This window comes from Tyto alba, unplaced genomic scaffold (genome assembly GCF_018691265.1).
Source record: "Tyto alba isolate M040663 unplaced genomic scaffold, T.alba_DEE_v4.0 Super-Scaffold_20000042, whole genome shotgun sequence".
NCBI lineage: Eukaryota > Metazoa > Chordata > Aves > Strigiformes > Tytonidae > Tyto > Tyto alba.
In genome coordinates, this window is record NW_024881293.1 from 452,472 (window position 1) to 466,566 (window position 14,095).

Here is a 14,095-nt window from a genome sequence, read left to right on the forward strand (position 1 = left end):
TGCAGTCCCCTCTGACCTTGTACCTCTGAATCTATTACATTTTCAGAATAGTCATCATTGCAACAGCTAACTGCTAAAATTAGATCTGAGTTAATGATTTAATATATTTACATATATGATAATGTCTGATATAAATCTGATCATTGTTATTATTATGGATTCACAGTTCTGATCATTCTTGCTCAAACAGCGCAGGGACTGAAAGTCTCAAGCAACAGATCAATGAAAAGGATTAGAGGCCTGGGAAGATTTCTGTAGGAGGCGGAATTGAAAAGATTAGGACCATTTAGTTCAGAGAGGGGATGAAAAAGAGTGGTCATGAAAAATCAACACAGCAGCAGCAGCCAGGTAGGCACCCCAATTTTGCACGTTCTGTGCATGCAGCAAGCCCCACTGTGCCTTGCAGTTGGTCCTGTGTGTATTTATGGGATTGTTTCTGTTCACTAAATGAATGAGCAAAATCCTTACAGCCAGGTCACCGCTGCCGTCTGAAACTCACAATTTCCAGAAAGCTGCTGTGGCAGGAAAACCTGGACATGGAAATGCAAGTGAAGGGAGCATGGGGAGAGGATCCAGCCAGTAAAGATGGCAGGCTTACATGGGGGTCACCATCCCTACATCCCTCCCAGCCACACTGCAGGGCTGTGCATTTACATCCCTATTCCCCATAAGAAACCACCTGCAGGGGATGCTCCCCTGTCCCTCCTGCCCAGTTCCCACAGCAAAATCCTCTGATTACAGGTGGTTGAGAGCTTCCCAGTCATTCTGGGCTGTTCCTCCTAACACTCCCCCGGTGCAGCAAGAAATTAGATGCTTCTCAGCATGAGTGCCCATGGGGCAACCCAGCTCCTGAGTTTGCTCAAAGCTCAGGACCTGGTGACAATCTAGTCACTACCAGGGGACATGGAGAGTTAAATGACATTTCCAAACCAGCCACATCCCACTGCTAGTCTTTCAGGCTCTCATTTTGCCCAGACATGGTCTCTTTGTCTCATCAGCACTGACCTGGGGCTGAGATGTCCACCCACCCTCCCCGTGGTCACTCCTGATGACCCATCCCACTGGGGTCCCCCATGTGCCAGCATCCCCTTCATACTTACCCCATGTGAGGGATAAGTCATCCAGCCCCAGTCCCCTGGGATTGTTGACGTGTCTAGCAAGTTCACTGGAAAACACAGGAGCAAAACGCTGCGTTAGAAAGCTTTCTCCCCATCCCCCAAGGAGCGAGGAACCAACCCACCACAGTTAACCTCTCCTTGCACCCCACTTACTTGATTGTCCCCTGCACCCATGGGGCTGCCGCCAGGGACCTGCCTAGGTATAGCTGAGGCAGATGTGGAGTAAGGGGATGGCAGCAAATGATGCTCCCTAGAGCTGTTGGTTTGTGGTAGAGTTGGGGTGGGGCTGTATCAGTCCTGGCCATAGGACTGAGAGGAGTGTGTCCTTTTGGAGGAGAGGGGGCTGCAAATGGCAGGTCAGAGAGGATACAGAGCAGGTCAGAGGGGTTGTAAAGCAAGAGGGAGCTGGGGAAACAAACTCCAAGCATCAAGTTGTCCACCAGTCCCACCCTGGGTAAACATAGATGCAACCGGAGCATTGTTCCTCACTTGAACACTTCTCTGGAGGATCCGCCGAGCCCTTTTAGGTGCACTTCCCTCCCAGCAGCACTGATTTGAAGTCTGCACTCCTGCAGCCACTGTAATTATGCACTGCAGTGCCCAGCTCGAGCACAAAGTGACCCCCCCATGGTCCTAGCTGACACCCCACCAAAGAGGCCAAACTGTGGGAGACAGGTAGCATGAGGAGGCCCATCAAAGCCAACACTTCAAAAGCCCTGCCACCACCAGGAGCCTGACTTAACGAGGAGACACGGGCAAATCTGCAAGGAGAGGGGAGCAACTTCTGTGGGGAGAGAGGCGAAGATGCCTTTGAACGTGTTCAGGAGATTCCCATGGAAACCTGTGCAGTGTCAGCAGGGGAGGGGACAGCGAGCGGGATGCCATGGCACTGCTGTGTGCTCAGGGTGAGCTGCCCCTGAGTGTCATCTGCTGCCCATGAGCCCCACCCCCAGGCCCTGCAACATCAGGCAGAGGAGAGCCTTGCTGCTGTCTGATAACCATCCAGATTTCTCAGCATCTTGGGAAGGAGCCCAAGCCCCAGCTCCAGAGTACAGATCCAGAGGGAGAGGGTGCCAGCGAGGTTTCCTTGCCTTTGGGAGGGAGCGCAGCAGACACCTACATCAGTGCGCCCATGCCTTGTCACCCCTCTCCAGCACCAGGCTCCCTCAGGGACCTCCAGTGCCTCCAGCTTTCCCCAGCACTCTTTGCCCTGCACCCACACAGTAAGGTTAAGCCCACACTGAATGAGATGTCCGTGCTTGCTGCTTCCAACTCGAGCAGCATCCAACTGGACCTTGAGGCAACTTGGTGCAGCATCCCTGCTGCAGCACCAGTTCTCGACTGGTCCCTGGGCTCTGGAGGGATGGTGGTCTCGGTGCAAGGCACCAGTTTGTCATGGCAGGGATGGGACACATTGGGACAGCAGCTCCAGCCCCAGCAGAGGCTGGGCTCAGAGTGATGCTGGTCCCAGCAGCTGGAGGAATGGGTGCCACTTTCATTTACTATTACCAGGCAGGGAAGGAGACGGGGGGGAGAGAGGAGCAGAGACGTGAGCTGGCTGTGAAACACCCGGACGTCATGCTCCTGACAGAGCAGATTAGGAGCTTTTGAGGCGTTTATTAATGTTAGCAGAACAATTTGAAAGAATTTCCAGGGTTTCTTGTGTGACTCCATTGGCCCAACAGCAGGCCAAGCCCCTCCACTCCCGGCACGGCGCTGCTCCCACTGCTAAAGAGGCCCCTTGTCCTCAGCACGGAGTAATTACCTCGGAGATCTCAAATCCATTTTTATTTGTTATTGTTAATCTGAAGATTTTCTGCCTATTTTCCCTGGGTAATTCGCCCAGCAGGAGCCCAGGCTTGGGAGTTTCCCTGCTCACAGTGCAGGAGCACGGTCCCGGTGACCCTCAGCAGGCAGGCTGCAGGGAGGGGACCGCTTTCACAGACCCTCTCTCCCTCCCACCGTGGTCTCTGCATCCTCTTTCCCACGCTGAGATGCTCAGCGATGGATGTGGCCGCCTCTCACTGCTTTCCAGGCAGCACAAGGAACCTGCCTGGCCTGAGGTCCAGCTGGAGCATCCTGCAATGGGAAACAATGCTGAGATTGGAGCAGGTATGGTGGGACCTACCCCAGGCTTGTATGCTCAGTGGTGTGTGGAACCTGGAGTCAGCTTTCTACACCCCCTCCCAACAAACGGACCATATGGTTGTCATCCAACCTCACATAGATGAAGGAGCCATCTCCTTGCAGGTGCTTTGGTGCACAAACAACTACACAAGCTTGCACTCCCTGCAACACGCCCGTGGAGCAGATTGATCAGGCCTCTTTGCAGGAAGAGAGCTTTTGTTCCTTAGCAAGCATTTCAATCAAGTGCATAGGAATCCTACGCATTAAGCCCATTGCAGTAGGCACTGCACAAATATAAAGGCATTGTATGTCCAAGAGTTCTCACGTTAACTCACAGTATAGCACACACGTCTGTGGACATGAGCATCCATCTAGCAGCACTACTACATGCTGTTCTTGGATATGGGGAGACCAATAATCTTCCAAAACCCAGCTGTCCATTTCAGGGAAAAGCTACAGACCAACACTGAAGGGAACCTGCCCCACCGCATGCGACAAGTGCCCTGTCCAGCCCCTTGCAGGTGATCTCCTGGCTGCATCACTTCTCTAGTGCTCAGAAAGAGCCCTCCCTTGATGCCGGAGGGCAAGTGAGACCACCACAAAGGGCCCCTTTCAGCTGAAATGTTTCTCAGAAAACGTGCCAGTCTCGGAGACCTCTGTCCTACAGCTGGGAAATTCTGTTTGATGTTATGGACTGTCTACACATATCAATCTCAAACTGCAAACTCCATTTTGTTTTCCTGAGCACCATTTTGTATTTTCCCTATTCTGTGCCTTGGCCTTGACTCGGCGTATTGAGCCAAAACACCAGGAGGTGTCAGGGGAAATTCTCACACTGGTGGAGAAGCTGTCAAGCCTGATTGCCCGTTCAAATGGAAGCACCTAGGAGCAAGCAGGTTGCTTCTCCGGCACCGACTGGGGTCTTGAGACGGAGTCTCATGCAAGGCAGACCTACTTCCTCAGTTATAAAGTTGCATCACATAATGTTGTCTGAGTACTGCACATTGCAATCTCATCGATGCAGATTAAGTAGGAGCCAAAGCTCAGGTGTCTGTATATGTATATGATGTATATGCATCATTTATTTATACCTACATGTTTATTTTATATCTTTATCTATATCTATATCCATATCCGTATTCATATCTGTACCCATATCTACCAAATTGTAAACACCACTTGTGATGAGTGAGGAAGCCAAGGCAGAGACTGGCATCCAGAGGATGTGAGTTTTGCCTGAATCCTTGTATCTTTTGCCATATATCTATATCTATAAAGTGTGAATGCTCAGAAATCCTTCCCAATACTTGCACTGGTGGCTGTGGCTCCCGCATGGACGTATTACATCCCTACAAACAGAGGCAAAGGGCACCTTGGGGTCCAAGATCCAAGCACCCCAGGCTCAGGAATGGTGCTGTGGGAGCCAGCGTTGCCAAGCCCAAGGGAGCCTGTGGACCCTCAGCCCGCCCAGGAGTGCATGGTGGGGTGGTGGGACAATCTTGGGGGTGACATGCTGGGGGATGCACTGAGCCCCAGCCTCTAGAAGAGCAGTGGGGGACCAAAGAGGACTCTGAGCTCCCTCTCTAATTGTTAACCCACTGCGGTCCTCACTCTAATTACTCCACCATCTCGCTCCCAGGCAGGGGCTTTGTAGCGTAGGCGTGGGGAGGAAGGGTCAGGGGGAGCAGCCCTGTTCCCTTGGGCTTCAGTTCCTCTCCATCACAACTTCAAAGGCCTCCCAAGATTCACAGCAAGGCTCCCCCCCCCCCATGCAACAACGCCTTTTGCATTGATAATTAAACTCTTATCAGCATGGTTAGGTGCTCCTGCTCCCTGATACCCAAAGATCGGCCAGCTCAGCCCCCACAGCCCCATGTGGGTCTGCATACCCCACACCAGCCCCATTTGGTGGGGGAACAACACGGGGAGGGTCATCTGCAGCATGAACAGGGAGTCGAAGTATGGGAAAGGGGCCGGGAGAGGGTGTCTGAGAGGAGAGGAACAAGGGCCGGCAGTATTCATTTCCCATAATCTCAGGCAGGACTTTGAAGGGGCAGGTGGGGCCAGGGTGGATCAGCTATTTGTGTCCCACCATTTAATCCAGGGGCATGCTGAATAACCAGGCTCGACCTTTCCAACTCGGGAGACAAATCTGAGCAACAAAGCTGTGTCTTACTGGCCTTGGAGCATTGCAGGGGGACAGGACAGAATGCTTCGCTTTCAGCTTCCCTCTCCCCGGGACAACATTCATCTTTGAAGAAAGGAAAATAGTAATTTATTCACCAACACACGAGGCTAACTGTTGGGGCCTCGAGGTAAAAGCAGCGAGCCTGGAGGGCGGGTCAGCTCTTCCTATTTGGGAGCTGTGCACGTGGGATGTGCCCCATGGATCCAGGTCAGCAGGGCGGCAGCGGGGTGATGCACACCAGTGCTCTGCCGCATGGGCGGCCGCATCCTGGCAGGTTTTGTCGAGCAGCCGCTTGGCCACAAGGCTGCACGCACTAAGGGCACAGCGGGGACGGTGCTCGCAACGGCACCCGCGGGCCTCGGCGGCCCAGAGCGGAAAGTTAGGAAAGCATTATGGGCAGATAGAAAAGATGTCACCAAATCCGGCAGGAATGTGGGATTTCCACATTTCTGGAAATGCCAGAATCAGGCTGAAAAAGAAAAAAAAAAAAGAAAAAAAAAAAAAAAAAGAAACATTTTCAAACACTTGCCATGAAAAAGCAGTGCTGCTTTTTGCTTTTTGGACCTGCCCTAATTTCCATTTCAGGATTTCTTCTCAGACCTCTGGACTGTTGCTGTGAACTTTCTGTATTTAATTTTATATCGTTTTGTAATGCATCAGGAGTGGTAATGCCCATAAGGACTGCCCAGAGGGTCACCCCTTTTCAGTATACCAGGAGCAGAAGATACTTTGATGTGGGAAGAAAGCTTGTTTGTTCAATCAGTGCTAACAAAAAGCTGCAGCTCAGGTTTTAAAAATAAAATGATCAACCTGATCCTTCCAGACCCTGCATGATATCATGTAAGATAATGTGCAGCACAAGAGCATAACCTGTGGTTGGACTGAGGCGTCATGAAATAATGTATAAAATGAAACAAAACAAAACAAAACACCCTGAATAAAGTATTTCCAAGGCTAAAAACCTTGAAATTACAGGGCAGCAATTTTTTCCCCCAGAAAAAAAAACAAAACAAACAAACAAAAAAAAAAACAAAAAAAACATCAAAAGCCAAACAACAAAAAAATGTTTCCTCTCAGAAATATAGGTGAGAAAATATAGATGTAAAATGCTCATGTTTTCTACTTGGTTTGAGACTCTTGAATGCTCATGTGTGGTGGGACCAGCCAAAGTGAATTGGGCACACTGGTTCAGGTGACCCAAATTAAAGTACACACACTGCCCACTGCCAGGCAGGGTGTCAGAGCACTGGTGTGCATGCCCACATCGTGGCACACACAGGTTTGGGTGCAAACTGTGAGTGGTCAGAGCTGAACAGAAATAACTGACTGGAAATGTTAAAAAACCATGGGCTGTCCCAGGGCTCGAGGATGGGGTGTACAGGGCCGGACGTGAAGCTCAGAGTGTGGGGTGAGCACACGTTTCCACATCCCTAGTCCAGGAGCCCCTGTCAGTGGAAAAGGAGCTATTTCGGGCTCAAGGGGTGGCTGGGCTCATTGTAATTCAGGGCAGAAGCCAGAGGAGGAGGTGGGAAGGCTCTGCAGATGGGGGGAGTGAGAAAGGGCAAGGAGGCAAGAAATTCCATGAAAACATCCAATGTGAACAGGGGAAGGAGCAGGACCACAGCGAGGCTGAGGAGGGGGCAGGCACTGGGGAGCACCGAGGGCAGCTGCAGGGTCCCTGCAGCCCCGGAGGAGGGATCTGCAGAGCTGGTGTCCCCAGGTCTGGATTTGGCCCTCTGGCAGTCATGCAAGTCCGAAGAGACGGCAAGACAACATCAGCAGAGAGGAGCCCACGCCTTGCACAGCCACCCCTTGGCATCTTGTTTGTCTAGAGCCCATCAAAGGACAGCTTCTGGCATCCCTGACCAGTGTCCCTAAACCCAGAAACTCAAAGAATCGGTAAGAAACCTGCACTCAGACCAGGACTCTCTACTTGCCACCAAACTGCAGTTCCAGGTTCAGGGACCGGCTGAATATCTCATGCCACCAGTAATGTAATATCATGACAGTCTTTAAAAATTACACAGGAGAGTTTTCTAACACAAAATACACCTCTTCTGCTTGCAGTAAGCAAAACCTGTGTGGTACAGATTCAAAGAAACGGGAGCCCTCCCCAGAGGGGTTTGTGCTGGTGTCCTCACACCAGTCCTGACTCCTTCTTCTCTTTTTTCACATTTGTTAGGTATAGCAAAATAGACACAAATGCATTTTCAGCTTTAGCTGCTGAGATTTCTGACTTCTGCTGTGTTTTTTGGGAATCAAAGCTAATGCCAGGCAATCCCCTAACGCCATCCCAGGTCCTTATCCCAGAGCACCTCAACACTTCCACTCCCCACCCGTAAGCTGCATGCCCACTTGGTTATCTCCTGCCTGTTCAGGATTTTGCAGATTTCTTAGCCAAAATCGTCACTCCCCAGTGTCACTCCCAGCCACTTCCCATGTCACCCACAGCAACTCAGGTGGACCTGGTGCTGGGGATCTATGTCGGTAGCAAAGCTTATAAGTCCATCAGCAAGACAAAGCCTGCAGCACCCCAAAAAGGACGCCCTGCCCTTCCCACTGACTCCTGCATCCCAGAAGTACTGGCAAAGATTTAAGTTTTATCCTCTGGAGGATTTGCTAGAGAAATGTGGATTTTTGCAAATGTGCTCACTTATCTACATTATCTGAAGTGGCTTTGGATGGCAGTTTTTCAGGCTGCCGGATGCTTTTTCCCTAATTTCTCTGAGGACGTTTTTTGCTCTCACACCAGTTGGCCACCCTAAACCATGCTTAGCTGTTTGTACCCCAGTGACATTTTTAAAGCAAGCTAATTTCTTTTGAAGGCAATTACTTTGCTCTCTTAAAAATAGCTTTCTAAAACGGAACATTTTCACGGACAAAAATACCAATACTAAAAATGTTTGAGGGGACAGGCTGAATATCTCATGCTACCGGTAATGAAATATCATGAGAGTCCTTAAAAATTGTATGGGAGGTACGTAACACAAAAGGTATTTCATCTGGTGACTTGTGTATGCCCTTGATGCTGGGATGGAGCTGGTTTATCCAGCTGCAGCCAGTGCTGTTGCCACTCATTTACATGGTTAAGACATTTTAAATACGAGAAACTGGAGATAGAGAAGAAGATACCACAGGCACAACCATGAAACCAGGGCTGGAGGGAAAAAAATATGAGTGAGGGGAACCTGCAGAGCCCAATCTGCTTGAGCCCATGAGGAGCGCGAGGCACCCGGTTGCAATCAGCATACTTTCACGGCAGGAAAATATGGACTCTTCAATCTTGCAAGAAAAATCTAACAAGAACAAATGCCTGGAAGGTGAAGCTGGGCAGATTTGTATGAGGGAGGAAGGGGTCCAATTTTTTAAGGTTGGGGCTGATGAGCCATTGTAATAGATTATTAAAGTCAGGGATGAGTCTGCCTTTGCCAATGTCTTCAGATAAACGTTGGATACCTTTCTGGATGGTATCCCTGGGCCAAACAGTTCATTAGGCTTTATTATTGGTGTGGCTGGACCTGATCCATAAAGGATTTACATCATTTAAGTGGTTATTTATGACCCTGGGTACCGCACGTCTACACAGGCAGGACATTGGGGGTGTTTTGTTTCTTTTTGAAGGAAATACGACTGCATGATCCTGCCGTTCACTTTGGAACTACCAGGGCCGAAGGGGTTAATTGTTTCTCTGTGACAGGAATAATTTTGAGTGTTGGTCATGCAAACACGCTGGGGTTAGGAGAATGAACTATCAAAAACTGTCAGGGTATGAATAGAGTTATCATATGAATGGATTTGCCCCTGGAGATAAAGGCAGCACCGAAGGCTGCCAGTGAGGCGAGCAGGGACGTACAAAACACAGGACCCGACCGAAACAAAGAGCGGAGGTGTCAGGGTGTCTTGATGAAACCGGTGCTCCCCGGAGTCTCGCCTGCCAGGACCCGCGTGCGCCGATCCCAGCAGGGTGCGTGGGACGAGCCGCTCTCCCTCCCTCCCTGGCTGAGCATCTTCTGGGGATCACTGGTTTTGGTTTGGTTTGGGGTTTTCCTTGTTTTAGTTAAAATACTTTTCGAATAATTTCTCAGCAATCCAAAAAAATAGATAATTCTTTCATCCCCATAATAATTCATCAGGTTTCGAGTTGTATGTAAATTTGGATTTATCAGATCTATTTCCACTGTCACCAAAATGGGTGCCCATATATTTTCACTGTAAATAAACCCCTCATGATTTCAGGAAACAAGAATTCAAGGAAAAATAAAAGCTCACAGAGTAGGTGCATTCTGTGCACCGTTGTGTTATTTTTCTGCAAATTTGGGGGTTTGATTTTCCCAAAGTTTTTTAAGGTATTAATACAAGAATAATGGAAATGAAGATGACACCAGAAACATAACCCCATGAGCCTACCTAAAATCATGCAAGAATTTGCTATATATTCGCAATTCGGGAGCAATCAAAAAACGACACAGTCCAAAAAAAAATTTTTTTTTTTGCAGATGTAGTTCAAATTAACTCCCTGTTTTAAACTAATGCTTCTCCATCCCCCCATCACCAAGAGTCTGTATACCTAAACCCTCTTGTTTCCTATTGTTACAGAGGAACACAGCATCCTCACAGCCTTTTTACAACTGAAAAAGCTATTTCCTCTCCCTTTCAGCGCTTTGCTTCTCCCGCAGCCCCGACTTCGGCATTGCTCTAGAAGGGGTAGAAAAGTAGCGTTGAATAAATGTGCAGATGAGTTTTTACCTCTTTTTCTGTTTGAGCAGAAGGGCAATTAATGAGATTATAACTGAGAGATTAGCAGGGGAGATTGCCACAAACCCTTCCTCTGGCCCCCATTTCGGCAGTGCAGCGAGCTGCTGGGTTTTCCCAAGGACCCGGGTGCTTTCCCGCACCCCATCCTTGTTGCGGGGAGGAACAAAACATCTCCATCATAGACTCCATGGTGCAGGGATAAGGTGAGCATCCCTGTGTCATCAGCTCTGCATCCTCCCCAGTACGCTCCCTGCACATCACCCCATCCCCATCACCCGCTGTTTGCCTCGGCCATCCCTCCGTGCCCTGAAATGCTGGGAGACATGTCTCTGGGTGTCCCTTCCCTGCGGCACCATGTTCCCCGCTGAGGTACCACCCAGGCTCACTCGTGGGCCATGGGGTCCGTGTCGTGATGGGGAGGAAGGTCACCCACCTCATGGATGGAGGGCTGAGCTGAGCCGGACGTATCACCTGGGAGGGAGCAGACCCCAGCAGCAGCATTTGGAGTGCCATTTTCTGGCAGAAAATACAATTTTGTCACCCCCTGTCCAAGATCCAAATGTAGTAATTTCTGTTCATCTGATTTTCTTTCAATAAAACAAGGATATTTCGTATCTTATTATTTAACTTCAATTTTTGGTGTCATATAAAATATCCTCTTTAACATTTTTGCCTATGCAACTCAGTGCACAATAATGTAAATATTTTAGCCCATCGCACTATCTTCATATTATTGAAAGTAACTTTTCTACCTCCCTGCTCTAAAGCAATTTAAAAATTTCAGACAATTTTTTTTCAGTGCTCCAAATGAAAATCTTCCATAACCTGCAAATTTTCACCCATCCAGGAAAAAACAAAACAAAACAAAACAAAACAAAAAGCACAAACAAACAAACGAGCAAAAAAAAAAAAAATAAAACTGAGTTTTGTCTTTCAATGCATTTTGCAATGGCTGCCATGCTAAAATGTGGGGATTTCCCACAAAACGGTGGTTCCCTTTTCCTCCCATTTCCAGGGCACCCACTGCATGCAAGACTGAAAGGAATAAAAAATATAAGCGCAAAACTTCTTGGAACAAATTTTTCAGGGAAAAGAAAGGCACTAGGAGCTCTTGAAAAGGGAAGAAAACCAGACTGAAGCCATTTTTTTCAGGTTAATACAAGTCTTTATATACCAATTGCCTCCCAATATGCGCACACAGAGTACAGCACACGCCCGCCTTAAATGTGCCTTATGGCTGTCATTTGCTACTCTGCAGCTCCCAAACGAGCCCTGGGTTTGCTGGGTAGCATGGCCAGAGGTGCACGGCAAGGAGCCTACTGTGGCTGTGGCAGCGGGCAGAGGTCATGGCCCGCAGCAGCGGGGCCCCGTTGTGCACCACACTGACACACTCACATCATCCTCGCACGTGCCATGCACCGTAAAAACGGGGTAGGAAAGCCCAGCACAACCGGAGCACTGGAGACACCAGGGCTGTGCTGCGCTTTGTAGCGTGTCTCAACGTTTCTAGTCCCATCCCCATCCCAGGGCACCCAGTGACCGGCACTGCGACCACCCCAGCATGGACGCTGCCACCAGCCCAGCCCAGCACCCCGAGACTCAGGGTGCTGGCAGGGGCCTGCAGCCACCTTCCCAGCTCCTCTTCCCGCACCGCAGGGCCCAGCTGGCACTCAGCTGCCCCGTGCCACTGCTGAGCAGTGCCCCAGTACCTGCGGAGGCATGAGCATCCTCGGTGGCGGCACCACCAGCTTCCTGCAGCGCCCCGTACTTTGTCCTGATGCCACCCAGTACCTTCTGCCTGGTCTAACCCAGATCCAGCCCGCTTGGTCTTCCCCAGAGCCAGGCTTATCCCCAGTCCCCTGACTAAGGCTGTTACTGAGATTAGCTTTCCTTTCCAAAACGTCTTGTGGGAAACCCAGGTCTCTCCCAGCCACGGACAGGCAGACATCAGTCCAGGGCCTGGCTGTCCATACAGACACCATAAAACCCATCCTAGCAGCCAGCGATCTCCTTTGCAGAGGAAAGTAAAGAGGCCCCAGACCCGTTTGTCCATGCCCAGGGTTAGCCGAGTTCAGGCAGGGCTGCTTGGTTTTGCAGAGCTGCAGCATTGAGAGTCCGGGGCAGTGCGGGCAGCACTGCTCTCTGCCCAGGGCTCGGGGCACAGGGCAGCTGCTGCACCATGGAGAGGTGGGCAAGCAAGGGCTGGGGGAGCTGGGGACCCATCCTGCACCCACACAGCCTGTCCCCAGCAGTGCGAGCCCAATGCACCCTCCTGCAAGGACAGGAAAGCCAGTGGGGAAAGGAGCGGGAGGAGTGCCGGGAAAATGGGGTTAAGACCAGCAAATAGCTGGAAATGGGTAATACAGGTGAGGAAGAGAGGCTCGGGGCAGGGGACATGTGAGGGGTGTTGGAAGATGGCAGTAGGCACAAGGACCCGGACCAGTGAGGTGCCACAAAGTGCACGAGGCATCGTGGTGCCAGCCCATAGGCCTCGGCAAGCTGGAAGGGTGGCAGGGATGCAAGGGCAAGAGAAAGGAGGGATGCCACTGCCGCCGCCGGGTAGGGAGAGCAGCACCGGGGCTCGCTGCAGGGGGCTGTGCCGTGCTGGCCGCGGCTCTCAGGCATAGCAGAAGGAAGGAAGGATGCTGCTGCTGGTGCCAAGGACACGCTCGGAAATGGGAACGGCAGATCTCCGGGTGATGAAGATCAGCAGATCTGGGAAGCAGCCGTGCCACCGCTGCCAGTGCAGGAGGAGGCACGCGAGTGGGTGGGTGGGTGGCAGGAAGCAGGAGCAGCACTGCCGAAGCCGAGGGGGGCCCGAGACGCCGGAGCAGGGTTGCACGGCCAGCAAGGGCTGGGGATGAGAGCAGCCGGCAGCAGGGTAGAGCGGCCGGGCAGAGGGAGCAGGCCTGACGTGGATGACACTGAGATGCTGTGAGAGGAGTTCCTGGCTGCATCCCTGCTTTCCACTTCAGAAGTTTCCAGCCCCTTCCCCCCCAACAAGTTTCCCACCTCAGTGCCCTTCCAGCTCCCTGCATCCTCTGCCTGCCTTCCCATGTCCACCTGATCAGTCCATCGCAGCACACACCACCTGGCCAGCACGCACGGCCCCGCACTCCCACCAGCTCTGGGGATGGGGATCGCCATGGCTGAGCTGGCGCCTCTGTCCCTGTCCCCTCTGCAGCCACCCCTACATGCTGCAGCAGAGCCCTTGCAGGTGAGGCCACGCAGAGCTGGCAGGCACTGCTGTAGAAATCAAGTCCTCCTGCCCAGCTCAGAAGTTTAGCCTCCAGTGCAAAAGCTCCAAGATCAGCAAAACTCAGGCAGGCAGGAACCTGGAGTCACACTCCCCTGGGAGGAGCAAGAAGCTAAGGCTGCCAGAGCGAGGAAGCCCATGCAGATGCATCTAAACAGCCGCAGTGATCCTGCAGGTCCCCCCGACACTGCCCCGTCATGCCAGGGCCACCCCAGTTCCTACCTTCGCTGGTGGTGGCAGAGAGGCAGGCAGCCAAGGCGATGACGATGGAGAGCGAGGATGTCAGATTCCCCTGTGCCCATGCCATGGTCCGGCGGGGCCACCAGCCACGGGACAGGACCACCTCGGTTGCCCCAGCACCTCTGCGAGCGAGCGCCTGGAGCTATGGCACACGCCGGCTCATGCAAAGGCACTTTGCGCACATTGCTCACATCCACACAGGCGAGCGGCTCGGCAGGGAGGGAGCAGCCTGCCTGTCACTGCTCGCAAGCCAATGGGGTGGGTGGGATCTGCAGCAAGCCCCCCTCCCCGCACTACACGCGCACGCTGTACCCAGCCTGAGCATCCGGACAGCGGGCTCCCACTCCCCGCTGCCATCCATCCTCCCTCCCTCGTGATGCTCAAGCAGCCCCCACTGCTTCTCGCGCTCTC

The 14,095-nt window shown here is 51.7% G+C and overlaps 1 protein-coding gene across 1 annotated transcript in view; it reads right to left on the reverse strand.

Annotated features, from left to right (window-relative positions):
• EPHA8 (EPH receptor A8) overlaps positions 1–13,865 on the reverse strand; it is a 51,522-nt gene extending 37,657 nt beyond the window's left edge. Inside the window, exons 1-2 of the mRNA XM_032997290.2 lie at positions 13,667–13,865; positions 1,101–1,165 (exon numbers count right to left, since the gene is read on the reverse strand). Of these exons, the coding sequence (XP_032853181.1) occupies positions 1,101–1,165; positions 13,667–13,751 (150 nt within the window). The 5' untranslated portion in view covers positions 13,752–13,865. The remainder of the gene's footprint in view (positions 1–1,100; positions 1,166–13,666) is intronic.
• Positions 13,866–14,095: the final 230 nt, after the last annotated feature.